Genomic DNA, 25,769 nt, shown 5'->3' on the forward strand with positions numbered 1-25,769 from the left:
ATCTGGCCCTCATGGGTTGGTTTATAATTTATCATTTTTTCTCCTAGGAAGAGGGACATCTTGATGTCCTTTTTGATCATAGGAGGGAATCTACATATATTTATCATTGCATTCTGACTTAAAAAAAACCCGTGAATTTCAAAGTAACAAAAACACTAATATTACTTATTCTTTTTTTTCTTTGTCTTTCTATTTTTTTAAATATATAAAATGTATTGTCAAATTGGTTTCCATACAACACCCAGTGCTCATTAATATTACTTATTCTTGTTAGTAAAAAACAAAAGGGTACAAGGGTTTACTCTAAGAATATCAAAGAATGAAAATTTTATTGATCCTATTTCTGAATCTGCTCGTGCTAGTTTCTTCTTTCAAGCCTTATGGCCCTACGTTCCTGCACAGGTCGACAGGGACAGCTGTGGAATAGTGGTTAAGAATGGCAAATTACCTGTGTCTAAATCTCACTCCGACACTATGTGTCGTTAATTGTTTCTGTGTCCCAGTTTTGTCATCTGCAAAAAAGCAGATTTATTCATTTAACGGATGTGTATTGAGCTCTACCATGTACCAGGCACTGGTCTAGGAACAAGGGACACAATGCTGTATAACACAGACCATGTCTTTCCCCATCTCAGTCCTCCCAGGCCTTCCTTGGTACACCAAAATCTAAACACCAGATTTTTCCACTTCCTTCTCTGCTCTGCTTTTCATATTATTCTTGTTTACTGTCAGCATCCCCTAATTAGAGTGCCAGCTCGCTGGGGACAGGCATACGTGTCTGTTTTGTTGGCTGGCAAGAGCAGAAACAGGTAAACATTAGGAGGCCGTTGCAATAATCCAGGTGATACTTGATGACTTGGATGTAGCAGTGCTGAAGATGAGAAGTAGACAGATTATGGATTGGTTGTGGATGCCGTCTGGGAAAAGGGGAAGGAGTCAAAAATAACTCTAATGCTTTTGGCCTAAGCAACTGGAACTTGAGGTGGGGAAGAATGTGGGAGGACACGACTGGGGATGGTAGACAGCAATAAACCAGATTCAGTTAAGTTTGGGATACCTGTCAGCCATCCAAATGGAATGCCGAGAAGCGGGTTGGCCATATGAGTCTGGAGTTCAGAAGAGTGGTCCAGGCTGGAGATGTAGACTTGTGAGTTGTCAGCATATATTTGGATACATAGGATCAGAGAGAGAAATGCTCCCATACTTGTGATTGGTTTGGTGAGAAGGAACCATAAAGATAATTGAGAAGGAGTGGTCACAGAGATAAGGGTAAAATAGGAGAGTGTGAGGTCCTAAAAGGACCCAGAAGGAGCCTTTAAGGAGGAGGAAGTGAGCAACTATCTCAGATGCCGCTTTTAGGCCAAGTAGGTAAGATCTAACCACTGGATTTAGCTTTGTGGGTATCATTGGTGGAGTGGTGGGGGCAAAAGCCTCGAACATCGTGACTTAAAAGATGGAGGAGAAATGGGCAACAGAGACCATAAATCCTTGTACTTCCCTATAAGGTGGTTACAAGCATTAAATGAGTAAAATGCTTGCAACAGCTTCTGGCTCATTGTAAGCACTCTATAAAAGTCAGCTATTTTTGTAGTGGTGGTTAAGTCACAACAAATGGGGAGAACAGAAATGGGATACAAACAAGCCTCATCCTTTGACAGGATGCACCTGTGGTCACCAAAAGTTGATTGTGATTGAGTAATGGTATATTCTCCTATTACCCATCTTGTAGGAATTTTTGGCCCACGGCCTCAGCAACGTGATTCCTTCATTTTTCTTCTGCATACCAAGCGCCGCTGCCATGGGAAGGACGGCTGGCCTGTACAGCACAGGGGCAAAGACGCAGGTAATCTCATTGTTCAGAATGGGTCAAAGCACTTCCGGTAACTCTCCCTCTTGGACAGTGGGAAAATTGAGCTTCTCTCTAAAGACCTGGAAGTATTTTCACTTCTTCAATTTTTTTTTCTCTAACTGGTTTCGAGAAAGTTTGTCTGTCTGTCTGTCTGTCTGTCTGTCTCTCTTATGAATGATCCTTCCAGAAGCAGAATGAGTAGGCGAGCAGTCAAAAATCCTGTACTGGTAGCAGCTTGACTGTTGGCAACGTTTGAATAAAGCTCCCTCTAGTGGTGCCGCTGATTTTGTTTTTGGCTAATCTAACCAGTCCATTTGAAAAAACTTCCATTTTTGTTCATTTTTCCTTTCAATGAAATGAAGTCAATTATAGGCAAAATCGGTCCTTGATGCTGACATTCCTGTCTAGAGAGAGGTACAGGTAGATAAATGAGTAATAAGTCATCTGTGCACATTTTAGGCTAAAGAAACAATCAGCATACATTTTTAGGAACTGAAATCGATTCAACATTTGTTGAGAGCCTGCTGTATACCTGGCATTATGCTGGGTACCAGTAAGCTGACTATGGCGATAATGAAGGTGTTGCCATGATTTTGATGACGATGGCGGTAGTGTTGGTGGGAGCATGCGTTGAGTTATGTACCAAGCACTGCACATCATACTTGTTATATAAGTGAAGTCATTTAACCCTTTACGCAACTCTGTGAAAGAGGCATAATTATTATCCTCAGTTTCCACACGAGAAAGTTGAGGGAAAGAGGGTTAAAATAACTTGCTCAGGTCACAGAGCTCGTGAGTGCCAGAGCTGGGATTTGAACCCAGATAGATGCACCTCACCTCTTGCACTTTTAAGTACTATTTCATATAAGAAAATTTATGTATATGTTAATATAAGAAGTTAATATTAACAGCTAACCATTTTTAAAACAATACGCATTTATTTAGCATTGGAATTGAGTGAGAATTTTTTTTTAAGTTTATTTATTTATTTTGGGGGGGGAGGGAAGCACTGAAGGGGCAGAGAGAGAGAGAGAGAGAGAGAGAGAGAGAGTCACAAGCAGGCTCGACACCATCAGCACGGAGCCTGAAGTGGGGCTCAAACTCACGAAACATGAGATCGTGACCTGGGCCGAAATCAAGAGTTGGATGCTGAACCAACTGAGCCTCCCAGGTGCCCCCAAAATCTAGGATTCTCTACTAGTTTCCACCTGGTTTCTCATGAGGGGTCGTATATCCAATTTCTGCTCTTCATATTCAAGGTAGATAAATAAAGTGAGTGGCTAAGGGCATGGATTCTAGAGCCTGGACTTGTTTGTGTTCTGGCTCACCACTAGTGGTTGAGTGACCTTTCTGACCTAATTGGACTTGGGCTTGGCTGTTGAAGTATTTGTTATAAAGATTATATGCTTTTTGTTATAAAGTATACATGCTTACTTAGCCCAAAGCCTGAGCACTAAATAAATACTCGTTCATTGGTAACAATGATCATTGACTGTGTTGTTATTATCGTTAAATATTTTTATTAGAATAAAATCTTTCCAGGGGCGCCTGGGTGGCGCAGTCGGTTAAGCGTCCGACTTCAGCCAGGTCACGATCTCGCGGTCCGTGAGTTCGAGCCCCGCGTCAGGCTCTGGGCTGATGGCTCAGAGCCTGGAGCCTGTTCCCGATTCTGTGTCTCCCTCTCTCTCTGCCCCTCCCCCGTTCATGCTCTGTCTCTCTCTGTCCCAAAAATAAATAAACGTTGAAAAAAAAAAATTTAAAAAGAATAAAATCTTTCCAGAACCTTTTGTTTAACATTTTAATATTAAAACATCCTGGTTTGATTGGTGTGCAGTAAGGCAGTTTCTATTCCAAGCTGCCCCTCCAACTTGCTGGGGATGTTGAGTAGGTTAGCATCTCCATCCACCACATGGACAAGAGAAGGTTGGTGTGGACTCTGTGAGGTGTCTTCCCCCTGAGTGTGTACCATACCTAGAGTTTCCTTAGGCATCTACTGCTTTTCCAATGACTATTCTGGTAATAACAAAACTGTCTCATGAATCTCTGTAGCTTTAAATATTCAATGTCTAAAGGAGACAATACATTGAGAAAACATGTAGTTATTTTTAAATCTTGGACTTTTTTTCATTTAAGTTGGGCATAAAGTTGCTCAACTAATGGAGTGGGGATGGAGAAGCACCTTTCTCTGTTCTGCAGGCCACATGTTTGAATGATAAGAACAACAGAACTTTTCTAAGGACTTTTCAGAGTTATTTTTCTGCCTGGTACTTTTTTCTGGACTTCAGAAGAAATGAAAGAAATCTCACAAAACACAACTTAAGAGAAATAAACGAAGCTTAGCAGGAGATTATTTTCATGCTGTTCTGCTTGTTGAGACGGTCACCAATCTGTTCAACAATTCCCATTAAACTGCACAGAGAAGGAATCTGATTTAATGTGCATACCCAAATCAAAGATGCTTTCCCATGGTAGTCATTTTAGACCTTTAACACTGCAACTGTTAAGTTTATGTGGGTATAACTGATAACTGACATGATTTGAAGAAGGCACTGGGGAAGCCAAGGACTTAAAAGTTTTTCTTTTTAAATAGGCTATTTGTGAAACCAGTCTTCTGTGGGACAAGACTTCATAAAACAACCCTTTAAATGCCTCTGTCTTTTTTAGGAACTAGAGTTATCCCCAGCAAATTAATCAAAAAGACCTAGAAACTTTTCAACATTTAAGCTAATGACAAGTAATTAAAGGAGCAGTGGGAACCACCTTCCATTGTTAATTATTTCACTAACTTTTTCTTATTCAGAAACATTATTAGGCGGCACCTGGGTGGCTCTGTAGGTCAAGGATCTGACTCTTGATTTCAGCTCAGGTCGTGATCTCACAGTAGTTAAGACCAAACCCTGCCTCGTTCTGCGCTGGCCATGGAACCTGCTTAAGATTCTCGCTGTCCCTCCCGTTTGTACGCATGTGTGCATTCTCTTTCTCTCTCTCTCAAAAAAAGAAACATTATTGATATTTCTCTGTAGAAAGTTATTTTTTTTAATGTAAACATGATCTTGTTACGTCCTCCTAAAGCCCATAGAAGGCTTTGCAGAGGTCTCAGAATTCATACCTGTATTTACCTACAAGGTTCTGGGTGCTTCCTTCTATAGCCTCATCTTGGATTCTTCTCTTCCTCTTTCTCAGCTCTGGGGCTGCATGGTCCTCCTTCCTTCCTGTGGGCCACAAGTGTCTGTGGCTGCCTCCCCTTCCCCTCTAAGTGAAGTCCTCCCGTCCTTCATATCTCACTGCCCCTTCTGGCACAAGTGTTCTTCTCTTCAGGGTCAGTTGTACACAAAATGTTTGTCAGTGCGATTTATATGACTCATGCCTACCTTCTACCCTTGAGTTAAGCTCCTAGAAAACAGCGTCCTTGGTGTCTAGCCCAGGACTCAGCACCTAGTAGGTGTTTGGTAATTATGTGTGGAAAAAATGAATGAAAAATGAAAACATTAGATAATATTAAACTAGTCAGTTTTGCTGACATTAAGCAGGGACAGGTGAGGGGTGCCTGGGTGGCTAAGTCAGTTAAGTGTCCAACTCTTGATTTCAGCTGAGGTCATGATTTCACAGTTCTTGAGTCTGAGTCCCCATTGGGCTTCCCACTCTCAGCACGGAATCCTGCTTGGGATTCTGTCTCTCCCTCTCTCTCTCTCTGCCTTTCCCCTGGTTGTGCGTGTTCTCTCTCTCTCAAAATAAATAAATCAAACTTAAAAAAAAAAGGGACAGGTGAATACATGCAGTTTGTATTGGGACTTATAGTATATTTGAAATCAGGAAAATCCCACTTGACCAGGCTCGGGGTCACAGACTTTAGAAAAGTGCTGTCCAGGGGCACCTGGGTGACTCGTTGGTTAAGCGTCAGACTTTGGCTCAGGTTGTGATCTCACAGTTTGTGGTTTTGAGCCCCGCTTCGGGCTCTGTGCTGACAGCTCAGAGCCTGGAGCCTGCTTCAGATTCTGTGTCCCCCTCTCTCTGCCTCTACCCACTCACACTCTGTCTCTCACTCTCAAAATTAAATAAAACACTAAAAAAAAAGTAAGAAATAAAAGAAGAAAACTGCTGTCCAGTAGAACTGTAATACGAGCCATATAGGTAATTGAAATTTTCTAGTTGTCACGTTTTAAAAAGTAGAAGAAACTACTAAAATTAATTTAACAATACATTTGGATTTATCCAATGTAGTCAGAATATTATTTCAACAAAGAATCTGTCCAAAAATTGTCAACAATATGTTTTATATTATCTTCTTATTGTACTAAGACTTCAAAATCTGGTGTGTATGTTACATTTACAGCCTATCTAAATAAGGACTAAACACATCTCAAATGCCCAAGAGTCACATATGGCAATATTAGTGCATTTAGGACCATTTTACATACAAAAGAGTTGATGGTAAAGCCTTTCATTGCTTCCGAAAATCAAATTAAAATGTTTGAATTGAGGGGCACCTGGGTGGCTCAGTCGGTTAAGCGTCCGACTTCAGCTCAAGTCACGATCTCGCGGTCCGTGAGTTCGAGCCCCGCGTCGGGCTCTGGGCTGATGGCTCAGAGCCTGGAGCCTGCTTCCGATTCTGTGTCTCCCTCTCTCTCTGCCCCTCCCCCGTTCATGCTCTGTCTCTCTCTGTCTCAAAAATAAATAAACGTTAAAAAAAATTTTTTTTAAATGTTTGAATTGAAATAACAAAAGATACTGAGTATTTACTACCAAGTGCCACAGTCAGAGCCCAAACACAGTTCTATCCTCCACACGTTGAGGCCCTTTTCACAGTGATTCCCTTAAGATCTGACATGCTGAGCATGGATGTCTAGGAATAAGAAGGTCTCGGGGCTGCCTGGACACACCAGCACAAAGCAATGTTGGCAGGTCTTGCTTCTGTCCTTCCCTCTGAAGATCGGTAATCATGGGAGGGAGCACACAGTACGCCCTGGCTCTCTCCCCTCTGCATTTCCCTTTGCTTCCAACCGAGTAGCTATACTGGTGCTCTGCGGGCAGTTTGGGAGGCTTCACCGAGCCATGAAGGGTGAGAGGTAGTGTCGGCTGCGGGGAAAGCTCGGTCACAGCCGGAAACGACAGCTGGCATGTTTTCCTGCAACACTCAGATTGCCTTTGGGTTCTAATTGCCAAGCTCTGGTCCTTTATTCTTTAGAATTTGCCTTATTCCTTCCAACGTCTTTAAAGCTGTCTTCGTCTAGCCTTCGTGACCCAACATCCACTCTCTCCATCTGCCCTTTCCCGTCACTTTGGCCATTCCCCTACTTTCCACAAAACGGTGCATATAGTGCACTCTCAACCAACTTTGCATCTTTTGGCAACCATTTAGGAAGGAAATGGCTGGCATCTCACTCTTCCTCCAGCCGTCTAGATAGGTAGGGGTAACACTAATGCTTGCAGAGTCCCCTCTGTAAGCAACCTACAACATATATGGTATATGTAGTAACGTAACAAGAAGAAATGTATATTTCATTATCCTTTATACAGAATTAACTCAATATGAGTAGTTAGATTTTAGAGCAAAAAAATGTCTCTAGTTATTTAGTTAGTATGACCCGGAAAGAACTGAAGAGTAGCACACCTAGACAGTGTTTGCCCTGTACATGACTAAGGGTGCAAACACTTGTCGTTACTAGTTACAACCTAAGCCAACTTGAAACTTACTAAGAAGAGGACACTTAAGTGGTGTTTGTTTTCTGAGTTTAAAAAAAAAGTAACAAGGTTCTCTCTTGTTTTGAAGGTTTATTTATTTGAGAGACAGAGAGAGAAAGCAGGGGAAGGGCAGAGGGAGAGGGAGAGGGAGAATCCCAGGTAGGTTCTGCATTGTCAGCGCAGAGCCTGATGCAGGGCTCGATCTCACAAATTGTGAGCTCATGACCTGAGCCCCAAATTGAGAGTCCAACGCTCAATGACTGAGCCACCCAGACACCCTGGTTCTCTGTTGTTTGGGTTGCAACTTACCTTTACAGTTTTTCTCTTGGTAGATCAAAGATACATAAAAAGCAACATTTCATATGCAAAGTACCAGATATTCAGAAATCGGGTCATACTTGAAAATACAGCTCAACTGTGTTCCAGAAACCTGAGGTTAGAGAAGTCTATGATAGCACCGCAAATATCTGACCTTTGTTCAGCCTCTTTGCACAGTTACTGAGTGGGCCATATATAAATGATGATTTGGACTGCATGATCTCCAAGATTTTTACAAATCCATGTTTCAACATCTGCGGGTCTTAGCTATGGAGACAACGAATGTCAGTATTTTGAGAGCTTAGAGGGAAGGAACTATTATATCATTGATTTCTATGAACTAGAGACACTGGACAGAGCTGATAAAGATTTCTTGTCCAATTAGGTACACTTACCTTGTGAGCTAGGGCATCAACGTTTGGTGAGGCAAAGTGCATTGAAGGAGCCAACATAAGCCATTTGCTTCTGTGGTCTATTTCACTGTATGACTTACCATCAGACCTACACAAATAAACTTTTTTACCCATAGTTTATCATCCTTTGCAAGTAACATCCATTTAGTTCTCAATTCATGTTGACAGTGACTGAAATCATAGTTCAGTGAGTGCACAATTTGATTATTGATGTACATACAAAGAATCATGTGAACTAAAGGTCAGTTAAATATTTGAGAAAAGCCCAAAGGTAGTTGTAGTTTACTGTTTTTAAATAAAATTATTTAGTTAGGTCTTAATTTCTATAGCAGCTTCAGTGAATTATAAGGTATTTAAGAACTTTAAAATACATTTGGCTTTATGGATCCCAACTTGGCTCATAATCCACATGCCTTCTCACTCCTGAACTCTACGATCTTGGCCAAGTCACTCTGCCTCCCTGTGCCCCAGAGCCTTCCAAAGGGGTTTAGACTATAGCTGCCAAAGTTCACGTCTGCAACTAAGATGAAGGGTTTTATTTTTAGGTACATTGTAAGTATATGCATGAAGAGGCCCACAGAAGGGTACATGCTTTCATTATCCTTTGTCATGAAATACATTTTAGCATCTGGTGTCCTTTTCTTTCCATAAACATGCTGAGTCACTGAGCTAGTCGAATGAATTCTATGATCTGCTCTCTGATCTGCTTTCTCCAGCCTAATAGAATGTCAGACATATTATGCTGTTTAAAAATTCTTATGCAGTGAGTGATGGACATTGAGGACCTGTTGGGATGAGCACTGGGTGTTCTATGGAAACCAATTGACAATAAATTTCATATTAAAAAAATTCTTATGCAAAATCACCAATCATTCCTAAATGATCAGTACTATAACAGTTTGGTATACTGTGATTTGTTTTATGAGTGATCTTAAGTCCCTAATGACTTGTTTCCTACAGAAGTATTTTCTTTCCCCTTTATATGCTGGGGAGTGTCAGAGATGAGTTCCACTAAATATGAAAGGAGCCAGTGTCTACTGTCACTTAGCTTAATGGTTTTGAGTTTCATCTATGCTGTTGCATGTATTAATTATCTGTTCTTTTTTTATTGCTGAGTAGTATTCTATTGTATGGATGTACCATAATTTATCTATTCACCGATTGGTGGGATTTCACTTATTTATCATTTTTGGTGTTTATGAATAAAGCTGCTATAATTATTTGCATATAGGTATTCTCATGGGCATATGTTTCATTTCTCTTAGGTAGTTCTGGGACACATGTAAGTGTACGCATAACTTCATAAGAAACCATCAAACTCCTTTCAACGTGGTTTTACTATACTGTGTTCCCACCAGCAATGTCTGGAAACTCCAGTTGCTCTAAGTCCTTGCTGACCCTTGATATTGATAGACTGTTTACATATTAATTTTTCATTTTGGCCATTGTGATAGATCCTGCTTCCCTGTCCTATCCCCATAATGATATTCTGGGCATCTTTGTGGTCCCATGAAAGCCCTCTTTTCTCCTTTTAGGCTGACAGTTTGGCCAAATGTTTTTATTAAGTCATGCACATTCACTTATGTGAGATCAGGTTCTCTATCAAGTGGAGCATAGCTAGGGGTCAGGTGTTCTGAATTGCCTTTTGTCAGCAGGTTGAGTTGGTTGGAACACGACACTAATGACTCTTCAGGATTAATAAAATTAAGCCTATTTCACTACGGAGACTGCTCCTATAATCCCGTATAACTGCTTCATCCTAGAACCCTTCCTAACAAAGAACTCCAAAGAGAATAAATGCTTCGGTGGAAATTTATCATCAGCAGAGAAAAAAACTCTAAGCTGCATATTCAGTTATTATGCAACCTCGCTACGAAATGAAGAGAGTCAAGCTGAACAACAATGGGCTAAAGGACTTTTAATTGAAATGTCACTTTCACTATTAAACAAAAAAAGCCATTGCTGTGATGTGTGATAAAAGTTGATGGTGTCCTATTTCTTTGCGTGGAATTGCTTTTCTCTCATCACTGACTTAATTTGATTGCACCAGTTTGTCAGCTGTCACGTTTGGGTTTCCTCTGCTGCAAAATATAGATAATGGTAGTCTATGCAGTTTAACAATCATGCACTAACATTTGGTTTCTTATAATCAAGATGAACTAAGAATTATATTTCCCCCATAACTTTGGAATAATAAGAAAGTCCAACACTTTCTTTTTTGTCTGTCTTGTACTTTACAGGTGGCTTGTTTAATATCTTGCGTTCTTGTCCTGATAGTCATCTATGCCATAGGACCTTTGCTTTACTGGCTGCCCATGGTACAGTAGTCCTTTTTCAATATCTACTTGTCAACATTACTTTTAATGAAATCATTGTATATTAAAATGTCTTATGAGAGTGGATTCAATGATCCTGCATATGAAAGCCACGTGACATAAGTAATGATTGAATGAAGGGAAGGTGGACAGAGACCACCTGTTATGGGGGAGGAATGGGAAAGGACCGTGGCTGTTTTCTATTTCTTAGGCTCACGTGTAAACGTGGCATTGTGGAATTAAATTTATTCTGGGCTCATTTGGAGGGGAGAACTGGGCAATCTCTGTTATAAGAAATAGGCTTTGGAAGAGCTTTATCAGAACTTGGACTGTTGGAAAAAATGTGTGCAGGGCAAAGGAGTAGGAAACCAAATACATCTTGCCACCTTTGATACATCTTTATACAAACTGATTCAGAACACCAGTGTTAACCAGTGTTTACCTTGCTTTTCATAAGCCTGGGGCACCAATGTGACCCAAGTAAGTTCCTGGTCTTCTGGGGGCCAGAGACCATCTCAATCCTGTCTTGTTCTAATTCTTCATTCATATAGTGAGAATAAATCATTTCCACAGGAGGATCATCTAATAATCAAGTTCACCTTTCCAGAGAGTTATAAATATCTTCAGGTGAAACCAGATAATTGATATTGAAGGCAATTATCAAGAGATATATAATATAAATATTTAATTTTCTGCAACAAGTTTCAAATGGCAGTAGATAATTAAAGAGTACATTCAGCTATATAACATACACCCTTACAATTCATGACTTTCCTTTTTTTCTTTCTTGTGTTTTAGAATGGCGTTAAGTTTTACACTGTGATTTTCTAGAATTGATAGTATATTCCTAAAGTACAATAATAGGTTGGTTCTAAACAAAATGAGTATTGTTTTAGTCTTCTAAATGGTGATTGCTTTTCTCTAGTAAGTACTTTAAAAACAAATAAACAAAAATACCTTGGTCCTTTTAAATTCAGATTAAAATCTTTATCTTCTTCCTCAACTTATTTCCTATTTATAGTGTGTTCTCGCAAGTATTATTGTCGTAGGATTGAAGGGAATGCTAATACAGTTTCGGGACTTAAAAAAATACTGGAATGTGGATAAAATTGATTGGGTAAGTAGATATTTGACCTAAAATTACTGTCTTTGGCTTGACCATGTATTACAAAATCAGCTTTTAATATTTTTATTTGCAGAAAAATAGTTTTGGCCATTTGAGACTTGTCCGCTACTTGTAAACTACTGTTTCTTTTTTTCAGACTATTGAGGCATTAAAATAGAATGTGTCTTTATAAGAAACAGAAGTGGAATTTTGTCCAATTTTGATTGATGTTTTGTTTGAGAACTTTGAAGTTTACTTATTTATTTTGAAAGAGAGAGAGTGCAGGCGGAGAAGGGGCAGAGACAGGGAGAGACAGGATCCCAAGCAGGCTCTGCACTGTCAGTGCAGAGCCCAACATGGGGCTTGAACTCAAGAACCGTGAGATCATGACCTGAGCTGAGGTCGAGTCAGACACTTAACCGACTGAGCCACCCAGGCACCCCTTTGGCTTGAGAACTTATAAAGAAATGCTAGCTAAATTGAATGGACTGGAGATTCTCAATTTCCATTATGAAGTGATTCTGGAAGTGAAGCTCATCAAGGAAGTGCACACTAATAGAAGACATATGAAGAACTGTCATTAATTGCTAAGAAACGTGTTACATTAATATAGGGTGAATGTATATTTTTAAAAATTTTTTAAAGTTTATTGACTTATTTTGAGAGAGAGACAGAGAGAGCAAGCAGGGGAGGGGCAGAGAGAGGGAGAGAGAAGATCAATCCTAAGCAAGCTGTGTGCTGTCAGCACGTAGCCCTACACGGGGCTTGAACTCACGAACCATGAGATCATGAACTGAGCCGAAACTAAGAGTTGATGCTTACCCGACTGAGCCACCCAGGTGCACCAATTGGGAAGGAAATAAGGTTCCGCCAGGAAATTGTGTGGCCCTACGTTTAGCCCTTGCCACCCCCTATAAAGACTCCTCTACCTAAAGGAAGGATAGCTTCATACGTTTGCCAGCATAGGAGGGACAAATGGATTTGAAAGCCCCACTCTGGCAACAAAGGAGTGTATCTGTGGGCACAGGTAAACTTCTTGACAGTGACCATATTCCTTCTAAACATAAAAAGTCTCATTTTAGTTTTAGAAGGGGGTTACATTGAGAGGAGCATTATGTTATTTGGATATTAGGGGATTAAATCATACTGAACAATGATAAAGTGTGGCTTCTGCTAACAGAAATGTATGACATACTAATTCTAGAGAAATGTGTCCGTGTGGGAGCATCCAAAATTCGTTCTCTTTCCCATATGGGTAAAGTATTTCGTAAGTACCTTCTGTTTATTATGACATTCATCATGTTGAAATGCAATTAGCTATATATCCCCCCTCCTTCAGAATCTTTGTTCCGACTTTGGGTGCCTACTTTGTGATGGTGCCCACTTTCGTAATACTTCTCTCAAGGCTCAGTACCCTCCCGCAGTACAATGCTGGGTGCTGCCGGAGTCCAGCTCCAGCAGGTCCAGGGGTTCCCGAAGGATGAACGGCGTCGGCGAAAAAGTGAAAATAAATAAATAAATAAATAAATAAATAAATAAATAAATAAATAAAAATGGGCACAGACAGCAGCAGCGTGTTGAACTGGCCGCTTTATTGTGGCAAACGTGGCATTATATTTGTTAGCAATTTCCTCGTAGCGGACGTCATCTATGTTTTCTGGCATTACCTAATTCTAAAAATGTGCCAATGTGTAATCACCCTTCAAGGAATAACATGGTTATTTTCTCATAATGTTTCCTCCTGCCCTTTGCTTATTGATTGATTTCTTCATATTATTTTCATTATGTATCTACATTTATCTATAATCTATAAAGCATTTGCTTTGCTGTTTTTGTGAAAAGCCATCTATCTCTCAACACCTCAAGTGGAACAGTTACAGGGAAATGACCTCTTAGTTGTTTTCCCAAACCATTTGTGGTTTGAGGAACAAAAGTGTTCGCCTTGGTCCGAGGTGCCAGGAGGGGGCCAAGAGGGCCTTAGAAACCCACGCCTTATACATTCTCAGAGAGACAATGCACCTAGGAACTAATGAACCATTCTGTACTTTAACCAACTGGGTTCAATCATCATCTGGAATGCCTCCTGGGGGCCAAGTGGGCCTAGGGGTTGGAGTTAACCTGTGCCCACAGATACACTCCTTTGTTGCCGGAGTGGGGCTTTCAAATCCATTTGTCCCTCCTTTGCTGGCAAACGTATGAAGCTATCCTTCCTTTAGGTAGAGGAGTCTTTATAGGGGGTGGCAAGGGCTAAACGTAGGGCCGCACAATTTCCTGGCGGAACCTTATTTCTTTCCCAATGGTTCTTTTCCCAGGGGGCCTGTCAAGGGCAATTCCCCAACAGACAATTCCCCAGGTAGTTTTATTAAGGCCAAATTACATAAAAGCAGGAGTATGAGAAAGAAGCTTCGCTGTTCATGGGCCGCCCTGCAGTCCCGATCCGTCCACCGCCTGGGCCGTGCCATCAGGCTGGTTGGATAGCTCGGCTTTCAGCAGGGTGCCATGAGGAATGCAGAGATAAATAAGAACTACTTGTCTCCTCCCGACACTTAACATTTGTGCAGGAAGCAGACATAGAAACATTAACTTACAATGAAAGGCATGCTACAACATGACCCGGAAGCAAAAATACAAGCCTGGTCGGGGGGGTGGGAACACCTGGGTGGTTCAGTCAGTTAAGCATCTGACCTCAGCTCAGGTAATGATCTCACGGCTCATGAGTTTGAGCCCCGCATCGGGCTCTGTGCTGACAGCTCGGAGCCTGGAGTCTGCTTGGGATTCTGTGTCTCCCTCTCTCTCCACCACGCCCTCACTCGCACATGAGCATGCGCTCTTTCTCTCCCAAAAATAAACATTAAAAATATTTTTTAAAATGTACAAGCTCAGCGCTGGGAAAAAAATGGAGGCCGGATCATTTAGTTTGGACTGGGTCGATAAAAAACACTCTGACAGCAGAGCTGAAATGTGAATTGAGACTTGAAGGAACTGTATTTGATCGGCAGGCCAAGAGGTTAAAATTAGCCAGACTGATGGAGGATCATGGCTTTTTAAAGGTGATATGTGCGAAGTAGCACACGGAAATAGAGAAATTAGAAGATGCAGACTGAATTACAATTTATTTGGTAACTCAGATAAAGGTAATCCTAAGGAACTCATTAATTACATAAGACGGAGCACATTACCATATTGGAAGGGAAGAGATGCCAGGGAAGGCTTCTTCCAGGAAATGATGGGTAGAACATCTAGTAACAGATGGGGTATAGAAATCACCGAAAGGAGAAATAAGAATGAGATTTGTGTATTAGAAGGATTGCTTGAGTAATTTAGGGAAGATGGATGAAACTGTGTTAGTAAGTCAGGCAGATAAGTGAGGAAAGCCTGGAACAAAACTGAGACCAGGAGGTTCAAGAGGAAGAAATAAGCTTGAAAAATATTTAAACCATTGCATTAATTGGTCCTCACCACCAATTCATCATATACAGTGCATCAGTCTAGAACTACTTCTGAGTTTCTAGTTAGAAACATCATTGCAGGAAGATGATGTCATTCAGTTATAGAACATGGAAGATTGTTTGAAGGCATTTAGTGGTTACTTTTAGTTAGTTGTTTTTTTTTTTTAATACAGGTTCTCATTCCTGAGTTATTTTTTTCAATTCATCTCTTTGTTTTCCGTATGTCATCAACAAGTAGTTTTTCAAGAAAGGCTCATGTGTTTTATATTCCCTTTTTTTTTTTCTTTCATAGTAGAAGGAAGTTTTTGACTGAGTCTAACATGCTTCCCTCAGGACTGTTTAGACTTGGCACTGTCTTTGGGTATTGAGGGATAAGGCAGAGAAATCACAGGTCAACATGTTTTTTTTTTTTTAAGTTTATTTATTAATTTTGAGAGAGAGAGAGAGAGAGAGCAAGCATGAGCAGGGGAGGGGCAGAGAGACGGGGAGAGAGAATCCCAAGCAGGCTTTGCACTGTCAGTGCAGAGCCCCATGCGGGGCTCAAACCCATGAACTGGGAGATCATGGCCTGAGCTGAAATCAAGAGTTGGACACTAAACCAACTGAGCCACCACGTGCCCCAACACGATTTGTTATTTTATCTGAATTAGTTTTTCAGCATGGATGCTCAGTGAAAGTCTTACCTGCCCATGAATTTGGTAATATTATCAGAATATTTCTTGTGGCTGAATACCCAGTATCGAATTCCTATGAGAGTGACATATATTTTTTATCCCAAAATTAATGATTATATACACATTTTTTCTTCTAATATATTTTTGAACATTTTTTTTCAAACCAGATGTTCTTTTAATGAATTATATATTTTCTGATTTTATTTTGTCTTTTTGTATCTATACATTTTCCTATGATTATTTTTGGGAGTGTGTATGTGGTTTCTCTGGACTATTTACTGTGTCTCTGATTATGGATTTCTAGTTGTGATTACCCTTTTTTTAGCTTTAAATATGGATTTTATCTCTAATGTTTTTATTTCCATCCACATCCTTTTCTAAATTCTTCCAGCTTATTTTTTAATCTTTCAGGTTTTTTTTTAAGTACAGTTTTTCTTCTTTGACCTTTCAAATCTATGTGTGTGTGTGTGTGTGTGTGTGTGTGTGTGTGTGTGTGTTGTATGTGATTATATTGCCTATTACATGTCTAAATCTACCCTCTGTCTCTGTTTCATTGTTTTCTTTTTTTCCCCATTTCTATGAATAAGTCCCTTGTTGATTCTTTTATGATTATAATGCATTTTTAGTGGACCTGTTTGCTGAAAAATAATGTGGGAAGGGCACTAGAGCATCCCACAGCTCTGATGTAGGTATGTCATCAGAAGATTTGGCCCTTGTTGAAACAAAGCCTCACAATCACAGGCTCTCTTGTGACCTGACACTTGCTGCCTTCTCTCCATTCTTCACCTTGCTTCACCTCTGTCAGTCTCCTACTCTTAGGAAGCAAGGATGCAAACGATACAAATGGCATTTCATTTTGCTGCACTTCTTTCTATGGTATCAAATACAGATTAGATGCATGCATTTCCTTCTGTGGTGGCCCACCATTGCCCCAAGAGCTTAGAGCTCTCATCAAAATATTACTATATAGAATTTAAAAAGCCGTTACATTCATTTCAAGAAATCTATAGTTGATTGAAATTTGAGGGTAAATGTGTTGGCTTCCAGTGTCCTCCTTGATACCATCCAAATTTCACAGTATTTGTCAAATATACACAATATTTTAAATCTTTGTAACGTTTATTTTTGAGAGAGAGAAAGAGAGAGCATGAGCAGAGATGGGGCAGAGAGAGAGGGAGACACAGAATCCAAAGCAGGCTCCAGGCTCTAAGCTGTCAGCACAGAGCCGGACGCAGGACTTGAACTCACGAACCATAAGATGGTGACCTGAGCTGAAGTCAGACGCTTAACTGACTGAGCCACCCAGGCATCCTACACCATATTTTATAGTTAAGAGTCGTGACCATGTTCTTGTTTCATTGAAACTGGGTTTTCCTCCCTATACATTCATTCTTTATATTGTTTTGGACGGATTTTAATAGAAGGTAGTAGACTAAAAATGCCTTTAATATACTATCTAAATCTGCTATCCAAATCTATACTTAAAAATATAATCCTGGCAGCGGTATGGCAAATGGCTTACAGTGCTGATAACAAAAGCAGGAAGTTAATAGGCTGTCAGAATAGTCTAGGCAAGACATAGTAAAGTGTGACTTAGGGCAGTCTCAGTGAATTGAGAAGATGGTATCGTATGAGATAAGTTTTTATTAATAATTGATAGGACTTGGGAAGTGATTGGACAAGTAGATAAAAGAAGAGAAAGTAAATATGATTCCATAGTTTCTGATTGTAGTGTCTTAAAAAAAATTTTTTTTAATGTTTATTTATCATTGAGAGACAGAGAGAGACAGAGCATGAGCAGGGGAGGGGCAGAGAGAGGAGGAGACACAGAATCCGAAGCAGGCTCCGGACTCCAAGCCGTCAGCACAGAGCCCGACGCGGGGCTCGAACTCACAAACCACGAGATCATGACCTGAGCCGAAGTCAGACGCTCAACTGACTGAGCCACCCAGGCGCCCCTCTGATTGTAGTGTCTTGAAGAATATTAGTAATGTAACAGAAAGAACATTGAAGGAAGGGGAGATTTGGGGGGGAAGTTATTGAGTTTGCATTTGGACATATTGGGTTTGATGGTATTGGTAGACAGTTTGATAAATGGTTTAATAGCTCAGAATTGGTAGTCTCTATGTAGAGGTGATAGTTGAAAATTTGGAGTAAATAGTGTGGTGTGGGCAAAAAGTATGATTGAGAAAGGTGACGAGGATATAGCAAACGCATGATGGTTGAATGAAACATTGGGTTTAGTTTGACAAAGCCCTCCTAAGATTGAAGTGGACAGGTATCTCTTAGTTGCTAAGGAACAACAGTGAGAAGCTGTGGGTGATCTGGATATGATCTGGGCAGAGCACTTATTGTCAGAATATTACATAGACTTTTTGGATATAGGTTACATTACCCAAGGTAGAATACATCCAGATTATTCAATAGATAGAATATGTCTAAAATATCATGGATGTGGAGTTACCAAAGATGTGTGTATATGTAAAATAATTTGAAGGTTGAAATTTTAAAAAGTCACGTGAGGGGCACCTGGGTGGCTCAGTCAGTTGAGCGTCTGACTTCGGCTCAGGTCATGATCTCACGGTTTGTGAGTTCGAGCCCCGCATCGGGCTCTGTGCTGACAGCTCGGAGCCTGGAGCCTGCTTCGGGTTCTGTGTCTCATTCTCTCTCTGCCCCTTCCCCACTTGTGCTCTGCCTCTCTTTGTCTCTCAAAAATAAATTTTAAAAAATGTAAAAAAAAATTCAAAAAAAATTTTCAAAAAAGTCATGTGAGCAGTCATCACATGAAAAATTAAAAATTTTTATTTCTTTAAAATTTTTTACAGTTGAATACTGATTCCACTTTGAGTTATAGATCAAAACCCTGAAGTAATGAGGGAATAGGAATCCAAAATGAGGCCTGACTTATTAGCTCAGAGCTGAGTTTGAGTAACTGAACAGTAAGAATAGAATTCACAGCTACAGAAATACAATAATGTGTATCAATCACCAAAACAGACCAGGAAGAGGTAAAGCGATTGAGTAGCTGCTCAATGGTGCAAGGGTTTATGTATTTATGTGTTTTCGACTTGAGGTCAGCTTTGGGGTTACCTTGTGTTTAGAGGCTATCAGTACCAGTAGAGAAGGGATCAGGTGGTAACACATAATGAAAAAATACGGGACTGAGAGTTAAGTAATTCCTTATAACTGAAAAACAACACTTGGATCTTTAGTTGAAATTGTTACAGAACCATGTGGGGACTTACTCTAACCAATGGAACTATTTACTGGTCTATGTTGTTAATTTACATTTGATATTTTTTTCAAAACTATAAATGTAGCCCTGGGAAACAACTAAGCAATGGGAACCTAACTCACAATAGATGATGTTGTGGGAAAGTAAATATGCTTTAAAAATAGAACCAGATGGTACCAAAATTTTTGGTTGCTTTGATAAATCAAGGCCTCTGGGCCCTGCGGTTTTTTAAATGGCAGGGACCAGGATCCTCAGTTCCCTATGCTATATTGAATCATGGAGGTTGGCCATGAGGAATTGGGACTTACAAGCTTTTGGTGAGGTCTTGTTCTGCCACACCCAGGCGGTTCAGTCAGTATTAGGAGATGAGTAAGAAACAAAGCAATCATGGCAAATTGAAGTAATGGTCAAAAACTTGCAGCCTTATTTTGTATGGGATGAAGCATACTGTAATACACTAGGGAGGAAACATTACACTTACACAAATATAAGACTCAAATGACTGTCTTTTTGCCTGACTAGAGGAAAAACATCTCCATGTCTACCTATAGGATGACAGGCTGAGGATGATGTCATAATAAGTGCTAACTTAGCATTACATTTCTTGGTGATGGATCTGAACATGGGAACACTTAAGATATATTTTCTTGGGGCACCTGGTTAGCATAGTCAGTTAAGTGTCTGACTCTTGATTTTGGCTCAGGTCATTATCTCATCGTTCATGAGATGAAGTCCCGCATCTGGCTCTGCACTGACAGCATGGACCCTCCTTGGGATTCTATCTCTCCCTCTCTCTCTGTCCCTCCCCTTCCTCCCCCCCCCCCACAATAAATAAATACATACACTTAAAAAATGGTATATTTTCTTTTTTACTCCAGAATGGTTGTTCTATATCAAAAAGAATTTTCTAGGTAAAAAATCCCTCCATTTGTGTCCAACGGCTTAGGTTTTCAAAATAACCCATCGTGAAAAACAGTTCAAGCTCCATTTAAGATAAATAATACAAAGGAAAAGCATTTTGAGTAAAAAATGCTATTTAGAAACATTTGCTTCAAACTGGTCTCACCCAGCACCACAAGAATCTGTGCTATAGTCAGATTAGATAAAAAAGTTTCTAACTTTTTCATTTGCAAATAAATTGAATTAGGTTGTTGAAGATGTTTTAAAGTGATAATATAGACATTAGGACAGAAAGAAGTCAACTTGGAATTGTATGCATAGGTAAAGTAATGCAGATAATTTGAGGGAAAGAGTTTGAATATTTTGTTGGTCTACAATTTGATAAATGCAGGATTTTCTGTTTAAAAAATACAACCTTCTGGATTTCACAAATTATTTTGCTTTTAAAGATTTTTTTTGTCAGTAACAAACCTAGAAATGTCAACTATATACAATATTTGGTTGCTGATTATAATTTCAGGTGGTGGACAAAACTGCGATAATGTTGGAATCCCAACTAAAGGAGAAAAAGATCTTTCTTGCCATCTTCTGAAATATTTCCAAGGGCTAGGTTGGGTCAGATTTTTTAGCTTCAGAATTTCATAAGAAATTGGCTCTTGCAAATAAAAGTATAATGATCTTTAGAGTAGCTGATCTAAAGGTGGCCTTGGTAGTATTTGAGTCAGTTGTTTTAACCATTAGGGCTTGAGGGTCTTACTACATTAGTTCTTTGTATAGGAATCCTAGAAAACAGAAATTGTTGGGAATGACCAAAAATCTGCTAACAATTGCTTGTAGTATTATTACATTAAATGAGAAAACAGTGGAAAATTACGGCAATGCTTTTGAATCGTACACATCAACCAGTTATTTACAGATATTTAAATAAAGTGTTGTTGGGGATTGAACTAAGGGCTGGCAGTTTCTAGAAATAAAAGAATGTGCCTTTTCCCCACCTTTGCCTGCTGAGAGTCTCATGGGACCAGGATTTGTTTCTGTGTTCCTGGGCTTCTGTTCACCACTTTTTAAATAATCTGTTCTTGCTGAGGGTTTTGTTTACAGGAATGCTATAGAATAAGATGGCGAGAAATTTAACGATCATAAGAGGAGAGAATACCAAAGGACTTGCATCTTCGGTTTCCTGTTTCTCTTCTAGGGCATCTGGGTCAGTACATACGTATTTACAATATGCTTTGCTGCCAACGTGGGGCTGTTGTTTGGTGTGGTCTGCACCATAGCTATCGTGATTGGTCGCTTCCCAAGGTAAGATCTCACTTAAATGCTGTTTGTTTTGACACAGTAGCAAAGTATGGTATTGCCAGTTACTTTTATTTGTGTGGAATATTTAGTGCTATTCTCATGTTTTACTTGGCATCAGAGAATTAGAGATGAAAAGAAAAGGTTTTATCTATGTAGTGATACATAACAGTATTGGTTTTAAGTAAGAGAAATATCTTGTCCACACTATAGAGTATATAAAATCTTGATATCAAAGTAAATTAACTCATAGCCAAACAGGGTATCATGGAGCTGGTTTTTTTTGGTTTTTTTTTGTTTTTTTTTTGTTTTTTTTTTTTTAGTCAAGTGAGGGGGACATATTATTCAGTGACCATATAAAATCTAGATCATTTAGAAAATTAAATAACTTCAGTAAATTTAATTTTTCAGAAGCCAGATTTTTATACATATAAAGATTTCTTCTAGATAATTTACTGAAGAATTCTAGATCATATATTGAAGATTGTTACTGCATATCTGTAAGCCATTCCCCTATTTTGACCAATTCTCTTTCTACTTTCTCAGTGTTCATCATCTGATAATGCTTCTACTCATGTCTCATCCTTCTCTTGAAATTCTTTGTGAAATAATATACTTCAAAAATTTTTACGTTTTATCTGTGTCGATTCTATAAAAAGGCTTCTATAGAAATCTGTCTGTGTAGATTCATCAGTATCTGGTCCTATCTTGCCATTGACTCTCTCTTTACTTCTTTTTCCCCTAAAACAAGATTTCCCCAAACACCATATACTCTCTTACAATTCTTTTTGTCAATCTGCCTCTTGTGGCTTATAGAGATGGGGCTCTGGGAACCCAGATGAGGTCAATTGTATTTATTAATCTCTACTTAGATGTCTCTAGTGTTACACTCTATTCCTGAGAATCCCAGAGAAATAGAGATTTACCCATGTTTTATGCACAAATACGATATAAAATTTTAACTATTATGGGTATGTTCTAATTGTTAAGATAAAATGACATCCTTTTTGCATTTTCATTCTTAATGTAGTGATCAGGAAGTGACATTTTATTTTTTGTCTGCCTGAATTCTAGAGCAAAGACTCTGAGTATAAAAAACATGAAAGAAATGGAATTTAAAGTGAAGACAGAAACGGATGGTGTAAGTTTAGTTTTCTTTTCCTTTGTGTAATTATTAACAATATTTGTAGTTCAGATAGCTTTAAGGTACCATAAGTATGACTTTAAATACATGATTATCTTATTTTTAATTAGCATGAATTTTCAGTGGTATGCGTGACCACCATACTTGTAGCAGTTGACATACAACAAATTAACAAACAACAAAAAAATCTTGTGTTAGCATTCAGAGAAGATGATAGCATGGTTTCTAGAATTATATCTCACTTGGAATCATGGCCCACATTAGTTGAGGCATTGGAAACCTCTATTTTACTAGCTAAGTTGCATAAAATAGTCAAACTAAACAGTCTATTCCTAATTAAATGATGGAAGAAGATAGGGAATAGGGAAGGAAATAAAGCAAGGTGGGATCATGCTATTGCTTTTATTATTTTTAACACAGTCAGTGAGATTGTATTATTAGCAGAGGGTAATTGAATGGTTATGGAGTGCCAATAGGATTGGCTTCTTGCACAGAGGCCATCTTTTTAAGGAAACAGCTTATGTAAATTGTCTTACCCTGTCCATGCTTGGGCAGGCCAGTTGTGTTTGAGCTCTAGTTTCTTGTTCTGAAGGATGACCAAAAGAAGTTTAAAGTGAGGAAAAAATGTTGACTTAAATATTAGCAATTAAAAAATTGGCCTCACTTTCAACCTGCTTTGTAAGTGCTTGGGTAACCTTTTTTTCCCCTCTCTTTTTCATATGTACTTGTTTTGGTACCTTATGATTGCCCTCAGAACAAAGAGAACTGGGCTCCCACCAGAAGGACCAATTGTCAGAGTATTTCTGAGTAGATTAGAAGTAGGAAGTAGCACCAGGAGTCTTTCTGTGACACTCAGGGAAATGTGTGTGTGTGTGTGTGTGTGTGTGTGTGTGTGTGTGTATTTAAATTGAAGGATAATTAACATACACTATTGTATTAGATTCAGTTGTACAACATAGTGACTCAATATTTGTATACATTATGGCTGTGTTTTTAGATTTTTTTTAACATTTATTCATTTTTGAGAGACATAGACAGAGCATGAGCGGGGGTGGGGCAGAGAGAGAGGGAAACACAGAATCTGAAGCAGGCTCAGATTCTGTGCTGTGAGCACAGAGCCTGATGTGGGGCTTGAACCCAAGAACCGTGAGATCATGACCTGAGCCAAAGTCGGATGCTTAACCCACTGAGCCCCCCAGGTGCTCCTGGCTTGTGTTTTTACTAAGTGTGAAAAAGTTTACTTCATAGAGGCCTACTAGAGTTCAGAGCCCTAAGACGGTCCCAGGTTCAAGTTTTCCACCAATGATACCTTTCTTTTCTTTTCTTTTCTTTTCTTTTTTCTTTTCTTTTCTTTTCTTTTCTTTTTTTAATTTTCCACGAGAATTTAGTGCTTACAGAAAGTCCCAAACTGGCTCTAGGGTCCCTAAAGTCTGTATCCACCCTACACGTACAGCTGTGTACATTAGCCTTGACATTGTTAGGTTTGAAACACAATATGAGTTTGACCATTTTTCAGCTTAAAGATTACTGGTTAATAAATTCTATCTAACCTGTACCTTCTTCTCGGACTAAACATGTGGGAAAGTGAATGAGAGGATTTGTAGGAAGATAAACATGCCAAAATTCTTCCATATCTTTAAACCTTGACTATTTCCAGTGTAGTCACACACCTGAATCATAACTGTCACATGGACAGCTTAATTTTATTAGAACACTACAATTCACTAACTATTTAATGGTTTGTATCAAAACTAGGAGGAAAAGAAAACTAAGAGCAAGATTGGAACATGAGCTGTTAGGTGGGGTTTTTAGCTAACTTCACACATGGCAGTGCTCTGTCACTCCTCTCCTCCATCCGTGCTTTCCACCTGCTTCACATGAAACACACATCTGAGCTTGGGACACCTCGTTGGGGGGTGAGCTCAACCCCATTGAGAGTTTCTTTCCTGACACAAGTTGAATCTCTATTCCTCAACCAATACGTGCTATTTAAACAAATTCTCTTAACTCAAAACAACATACTGGCCAAATCATGTGATGTGATTGGTGGGTCGATCTTAAGATGTGGGGCTTTGTGGTAACTAAATATGACAAGCCCAAGCATGGTTTTATTTTTGGTTTGTGAGAGATTTATTCTTTTTTTTTTAAGTTTTTATTTAAGTTCCAGTTGGTTAACATACAGTGTAATATTAGTTTCAGGTGTACCTACAGTGATTCAACACTTCCCTGCGTCACCCGGTGCTCATCACAAGTGCACCCTTAGTCCCCATCACCTATTTCACCCAACCCCCACCTCCTCCCCTCTGGTAACCATGAGTTTATTCCCTATAATTAAAAGTCTGTTTCTTGATTTGTCTCTCTCTGTAAGAGATTTACTCTTGACTAAAAGTTAATTTGATAAGTTTTTGTTTTCTGAAATTGTTTACTTGTAGCAAATCTCACTTTCTAGAGTTTAATCAGTTGCGTAGCTATGGAAACTTTTTGAGATTATGTAGTTTAAAATTTTACCTACTTTAAAAGATGAGGAAGCTGAGAGTCGTCAAATGAATTGTCCAAATTCACATACCTAATGTTGTGTTTTGTTTGTTTTTATCGTTCTTTATCTGCCTGTCTGCTTCACTAATCCTTGGGCTTTCTCTTCTATGCAAGTACTAAAGCCTGAAGGAGTATTGCTTTATTTAGTTGGTAAGGAATTATTAGACAGAATTCACCATCTTCTCCATTTCTAGGTCAGACCCCTGCCCCAAATGTCGTGGAGAGCCTGGTCTGAGTTGCATATCAGCAATTGCTGCCAGGAAGACCCGGGAAATGGCCAGAACAGGCACCTTTTACTTGGAAACTTTCCTTCTCCCTTCCTGCATCTCTTACCTGCATCCCAGCAATCCAGTGTAATTTAGGCCTGCCCAAAGTGAAACTACCTTCCAGATACTATCTCTTGGTTTCTTTCTCCTAATTAGGACTGTCAGCCCCTTGTTATAATTCCAGCCAAAAGAAAGCTATATCATTATGAGGCAAATGACTGACAGTTGATAGTTTAGGACATATTTTCATTAAAAAAATACTGATGGTTAAGTGAATGAATTTTTAGTTTCTAGATTGTATGGAAGAGGTACTTTTGGAAGAGTAGGTCTTCCTGGTACTCTTTGGATATCTTAGGGTGTTGCCTCCCCCAAATCAGTGGGAATAAATGCCATTTTCTGAAAAGATGCAGACTCATCTCATGGTTATTAATATTTCTTAGGAAACAGGAAATACATATTTTTCTGAAGAAGCATGATAGTATATTAACTTTTCCAAATAAATTTTAATAATGAAAACCTTGGCTAAGAGATTCTTCCATCGTTGAGTGACATCTGGATTTGTAAGATTTAGACTGTTTGGATAGACTT

General features: G+C 39.2%; 1 protein-coding gene and 1 long non-coding RNA gene across 5 annotated transcripts in view; one reads left to right on the plus strand and one right to left on the minus strand.

Annotated features, from left to right (window-relative positions):
* The window catches only part of SLC26A7 (solute carrier family 26 member 7), a 116,700-nt gene that overhangs the window by 69,715 nt on the left and 21,216 nt on the right, over window positions 1-25,769 (plus strand). For all 3 annotated transcript variants that reach the window (XM_047841992.1, XM_047841993.1, XM_047841994.1), the window contains 5 exons: window positions 1,730-1,843; window positions 10,503-10,580; window positions 11,599-11,694; window positions 21,136-21,242; window positions 22,311-22,377. In XM_047841992.1, the coding sequence (XP_047697948.1) occupies window positions 1,730-1,843; window positions 10,503-10,580; window positions 11,599-11,694; window positions 21,136-21,242; window positions 22,311-22,377 (462 nt within the window). The remainder of the gene's footprint in view (window positions 1-1,729; window positions 1,844-10,502; window positions 10,581-11,598; window positions 11,695-21,135; window positions 21,243-22,310; window positions 22,378-25,769) is intronic.
* Window positions 1-25,769, minus strand: part of LOC125156242 (uncharacterized) — a 131,784-nt gene that overhangs the window by 2,624 nt on the left and 103,391 nt on the right. For both annotated transcript variants that reach the window (XR_007148504.1, XR_007148505.1), the window contains exon 4: window positions 1,058-2,253. This is a non-coding gene — a long non-coding RNA (uncharacterized LOC125156242). The remainder of the gene's footprint in view (window positions 1-1,057; window positions 2,254-25,769) is intronic.

The sequence above is a fragment of the Prionailurus viverrinus genome, chromosome F2 (genome assembly GCF_022837055.1).
Source record: "Prionailurus viverrinus isolate Anna chromosome F2, UM_Priviv_1.0, whole genome shotgun sequence".
Taxonomy (NCBI): domain Eukaryota; kingdom Metazoa; phylum Chordata; class Mammalia; order Carnivora; family Felidae; genus Prionailurus; species Prionailurus viverrinus.